The sequence below is a fragment of the Limulus polyphemus genome, unplaced genomic scaffold (assembly GCF_000517525.1).
Source record: "Limulus polyphemus unplaced genomic scaffold, Limulus_polyphemus-2.1.2 Scaffold195, whole genome shotgun sequence".
Taxonomy (NCBI): domain Eukaryota; kingdom Metazoa; phylum Arthropoda; class Merostomata; order Xiphosura; family Limulidae; genus Limulus; species Limulus polyphemus.
The window spans coordinates 613,762-619,351 of NW_013665805.1; the positions used below are offsets into that span (position 1 = coordinate 613,762).

The window sequence follows — 5,590 nt, forward strand, 5'->3', positions numbered from 1 at the left end:
GTTATTGTTAATTGTTATTGGTTTAATGTTAGTGGCTATTGTTCGGGACGAACAATACTAAGGAGGGGCAGTGTTACGTCAGCGAAGTCACGTGATTAGTATCACGCCACGTCCTTCTCGAACCTTCGTGAATTGTCGGGAGATTACTAGATATAGTGTAGTCTTGTATATATAAGACCGGCCACGAAGCGACGGGGAGGTAATGAGTAATTGAATGTATGCGGACAAAATATTGTTGGTCACTTGAGACGTGAGTTATAACGTTTGTTATAGAGCGACTGTTGAAATTTAGTGTATCGTAAAGTTGTATTCGGAAAGAATAAACCAGTTTTATTTAAGAAAGGACTTGTGTCGCTAAAGTTTCGTGCTAAAGTTTCGTCGGAACGAATTTACGAAAAATTAATTAAAAAACGGAGACGTAACAATAGCATGAAACATGTACGAACAGTAAAAGCGTTCGCTAGTAAAAACGCAACTAGGCTTACACTGAAATAGACGATGTTTTTTCCAACTATATTTTTTTTGTTGAAGTTCAACTTTTATCTAATAATTAGTTTGTTTTAAATAGTTGTATGTGTTTTGACTAATAATAAATTTACTAAAACACGCAAATAAACAAGCTTTTTCTGTCATCTTAATAGTTTGCCCTCGCAGTACTCCTAGCTTACAGTTGTCATTAACCCTAAAAATCCTTATATTCTCATACAATATTCAAGTTCGTTTTAAAACTACATAAATATTTCGCTGCATCTCAGATTTTATATATATCAATTGTCCGGGAATAAATATGTTATGGAATTCACATTTTGTGTAACATATACTGACCAATGTTATCTATTCATCATAAGATTTAGATATATTTCTGCACTTAGTGATGTTGTGCTGTTGAGCATCTGATAAGTCTACACATGCGCATTGTACTTACTTAACAAAAAACAACAAATTTCTTGGATTACGACACTAATAAGAAACCATAATTATTTAGAAAATAGTGACCTGAAACTGTGTGAATTTTTCTTCACCGAAACGTGCAATTTGAATGAAGACATAATTCGAGAGTGACGTAGGTTCAGGTTATTAGTGGTGATTTAAAGGACATGTATATCTATCAAAATCTAAACAGTTAGGGATTATCTCTATTTGTAAAGGTTGAACAAACGTTTGTGTACCTGAGTGAGAGTTTCGTTTGCTTGGCAGTGACTCAGGATTCCCGCCAAGAAAAGTTCGAGAAATGTGTTTGTTCATAACGCAAGTAATTGATCAAATTTTTTCACTTGGCTATTTATTATGTTCTGATAAAAGTTAAAGGTCAGTTATTTTGAACCGTTATCAAAAGTATGGCCCAAGATTTCGATAGGCTTTCAAAACAAATGTTATAATTATTTGACTGCAATAAGTATTATCGCTACGAATCTCGCTGTAACAGCCTTAATTCGACCGATAGTTAACGTAATTTACTAGCATAATCTATTCGGCTACTGAAGGGTTGGTACATAATTTCGGAGGGGAATTTAAATGTTTCTTTACAGTAACTTCAGGATTTTTCTGTATTTTACGAAGTCTTAATATTTTTTTATGCGTGAATTTCAACTGAACGTTTGTTGCACGGGTCTTTTGCTTTATTTTGATGTTCTTAGAAAGGTTTCAGATATACGAGAAGGAAACCTAATGTTAAAATTTACTCATACTAAAAGAACAACAAAACTATCCATTAAGAAACTTTGCTATTTATTTTTATAACCTACTGATTATTTTGAATAAAGTAGCATTAGCTTTATTGGAAAAGGGGGAGTGTTTATGGGTATTCTGTGCATCATCATCAAACCCCGAGTTTACAATGAAATGAGCTACAAAAAACGAACTATTATTGGAAGTGTTCAGTCTTCGAAAATATTGGATCCATCCCAGATAAAATGGTATAAACTACGGATCAAAGCTAATTTGGATCAAGCTGGGATAGTTTGAATGGCATCTCGTATTGCTTGAATTAAATCTTCTTCGTTGCACTGCTCTAAGACATTTCTCCAGTAACGTAGTGATATACAGTTTAATCGTACACCACCTTTGTTACCAATGTATTTGTCTTTAGAACTATGGTATTGAGATATGTAGACAATTTTTTTTTTATATTGTCGGTAACCTTAAAGCGCATTCTCTGCTCTTCATTGTCCTGTTTCTTCCGTGGCCCTGTTTTTAAACAAACTACTCTGATTACCTTAGCTGTGTTACTTGTATATTAAAACAACATTGAAGCTGTTAAACTTTAATTTAAAACATTCAAAACTGCTTTGCAATTCACCTTTTGTGTAGCATCCGTTTTCCTAACGCAATGACCAAGCTAACTTAATCATATTAAATCTATTGGAGACACAATATGAGCTAATTAGACACGGTACCTTGCTTTTATAATTTCTTGGATACCGCTATATGACGTTAGGATCCACAAATCAGGGGCTGAGTTACGTATGACTACAATTCAGCAAACTTGCTTACTTAACGAGGAATAAAACTCTCCACCGTCTCGCTGTGTCTCCACGTGGAAGTTGTTGTCAAAATTAATTGTTGAAAAATATAACTTTTTAATCTTTTACATTTCTGGGGGAAGCATTAAAAGCATCGAGGTAGATGAAATGAAACATGCAAATCCTATCCAAAAGTCTTTTTGCCAATAAGAACAGATCACCAAAAGTCCAAAGCATTAAAGTTGTATCTAGTGATATCAAGCCAATTTCCCAGAGCTATTCATTTCACGAGTGGCTGGATGAACACAAGGCACCACTGTTCTGCTGAAGAAAATGAATTCACTCCCACATGAAGAAAGAAAACGAGTGGATTACTAAAGAATGAAAGGATTGTTGATGAACGATGATGGTGAGGATAAAAAAAATATATTAAAATCTCTCGGTAACCTCAACACCATCAAATTGGAGCAGATATGATGATTGAAATTATATGACATCATAATGAATAACACGCGCGCGCGCGCGCAAATGTTGCCCCTGTTCACAAAGTAATAAAATAAACGCTTGTCTCCAGTGCCAGTTCTGTCTGTTAACTTTTCGTAAATGAGTTCGTTATTCGGAATAAATTCATTGCGAAAAATCAATTGTTTAACTAACCGATTTCTTCCTGCTCAATTGTTTGTTGCACCTCGCAGGAACTGAATCTTTGATCTTTCATAACTAATCACGTAATAGTTTACCCTAATTACTGGATGCCCAAGTATCTTAACCGTAATATCATAATGTTTGTTTACAATCAACTTGCTAACAATATCTGGAAAACATCAATATAAATCAATTAAAATTAATTTTAAAACAAAACAGTTTTCATTTTTTTAAGATACTGATATATGGTACTGGTGGTATTATATAGAATTTGTAACCGATCCCATCCACTATGGTTACAATAATTTTTAAATTTCTTTTATTAATCACTAGGCAAGTTTTATAATAAAAACGGACTTTTTTAAGGTGTGTGTTAACAAATAACTATACCTAATCCACCCCGAGGTGGATGGAATATAAATAGAACTAATTTTGAAGTTCCAAGAATGGGTGTATCTTGGTTAAGCCTCTGCATGTGTCACACTGCTTTATCACAGATGTAATATCGTTGTCACGCAACTCCAACATTGGAGGTGACGACAAAGATATCCTTCAAATGACAATTCAGCATCAACGACATACTGGCGCCATGTGGCAGCTGAAGCTGAATGTTTCTCGAAATGTAATCACATTTCCCATTCATGAAAGAGGCTTTCAAAATGTGTTCAATCTCAGCTCTAGCTTTATATCAAAGCAAAACGAAGCTTTTAGAAATAAGAAATTTCATATATTACGGTTATCAATAAAGTAGAATTTCTATGAAGTGATTTCGGGCTTGAGTAAAGAGTATCCACAGTAAATGTTGGCACAGTGTTCGTATCTATCTGTTATAGATCTGTAATCACATAGTTTGCTTAAACTTGTATTCGAATTTGGCAGTTTTATTCAAGGTTAATTTTAATCAATGAAAAGTCTACAGTAGAACTATAATGTAAAAATAGGAGAAAAGACTCGTTACTTCACAATGTTAGGTTTATCAATATCAAAACTATAACATTCATGAAAGCTTAATTTAGCTATATATTGGGTTACATGTATTGAAGTGGAGTATATACAGTCGCATAAGTTGAAATCCCTAAAGCCTGTTGTCGTGCTTACTAACTAAATGTGATGCTATTAATTCTGTATTGTACATTGTAATATATAGGTAAAAAATCTTAACTTTGTTGCTTAATAAGCATATAAGGGCTTTAATTCTGTAACTGAATACTCTTAATTTCGGGTAACTGTCTAAATAAACCATGGAATTATCTTTTGGTTTCTCAATTGAACAATGTTACTTCTAGGTAATGTACCCATTTATAAATTACCCAAAGGTATTTCTCAATATAGACCCATTTAATTAAGTTAGAAACTCAAGGAAAACATTTTTCACCTTATTTTCATAATGCGAGCAATAGAGGGTTAAAAGGGATGATTCTATGAAAAAAGGTGCATTAGTTTATAAAGTAGTATATATATCGTACGATAAATTTATATACTGAGGTTTAAGCAGCAAATATAAGGAGACTGAGTTAGAATGATTTTGACTACTTTCATCCTCGAAAACTTTATGATATGAGAAAAGTAAAGCTCAAGGGTTCGTTGAAAAGCTTTATCCGGACTTGTAATAAATATTAGTGAAGTAATTTAACATTACCCACTTTCATTATATATGGATGGTGATTTTTGTGTGGTTTTATAACAGACGTTTTCAATGAGGATTGTTTTGGATTTTTCAGTGAGACCAGTGTACGCCATGGACGCGACCACAGTTGTGTCGCAACAGAACGGTACCATACACAACTCGGTCCAGACAGGAAACATGGTAGACGATTGTAACACCAACTTGATCGTGAACTATCTGCCCCAGACCATGACCCAGGAGGAGATCAGGAGTTTGTTCTCCAGTATTGGAGAAGTGGAATCGTGTAAGCTTATCAGAGACAAAGTTACAGGTGAGACGGTTTTGAACGATCGGAAAAATATGGAATTTTTTCTGAAACTAAAACTATATAAATAAATTAATAAGTAACACAAGTTACTGAATAATCGCGTATTGGCGAAGATATTTCATTGTTATAGCATAGATGAGATGGGTATGCTGCGACCCCGAGTTCCATGGATCGTCCATGTACCATTCACAAAAAAAGAAGAAAATGGTGAGAGTATGATGAAACACAAATAACCTTTCAACTTAGTATTTATATTAATCAAACTGTGATAGTAATTGCTTTATCGTTTCTGAATTCAAATGGTTCGTCTGTCGAATTCCATGTTAAGGAATACCGTGTTCTCCTTATACACAACTGTCTCTTTCTTTATAGATAAGTTACAGTTTTTAATATAATAATTATGTAAAATACTTTAAAGATGCGAGTTCAACAAAGTCTCTTGTCTTTGTCAAGGTTTTCAACGTCATGGCCAGGTGGTTAGGGCGCTCGACTCGCAATCTGAGGGTCGCGGGTTCGAATCCCCGTCACACCAAACATGCTCGCCCTTTC

At 34.1% G+C, this 5,590-nt stretch overlaps 1 protein-coding gene across 5 annotated transcripts in view; it reads left to right on the top strand.

The window, feature by feature from the left end:
* LOC106478277 (ELAV-like protein 4) overlaps window positions 1–5,590 on the top strand; it is an 88,729-nt gene that overhangs the window by 59,969 nt on the left and 23,170 nt on the right. For all 5 annotated transcript variants that reach the window (XM_022381854.1, XM_022381852.1, XM_022381851.1 and 2 more), the window contains one exon: window positions 4,829–5,044. In XM_022381854.1, the coding sequence (XP_022237562.1) occupies window positions 4,846–5,044 (199 nt within the window). In that variant the 5' untranslated portion in view covers window positions 4,829–4,845. The remainder of the gene's footprint in view (window positions 1–4,828; window positions 5,045–5,590) is intronic.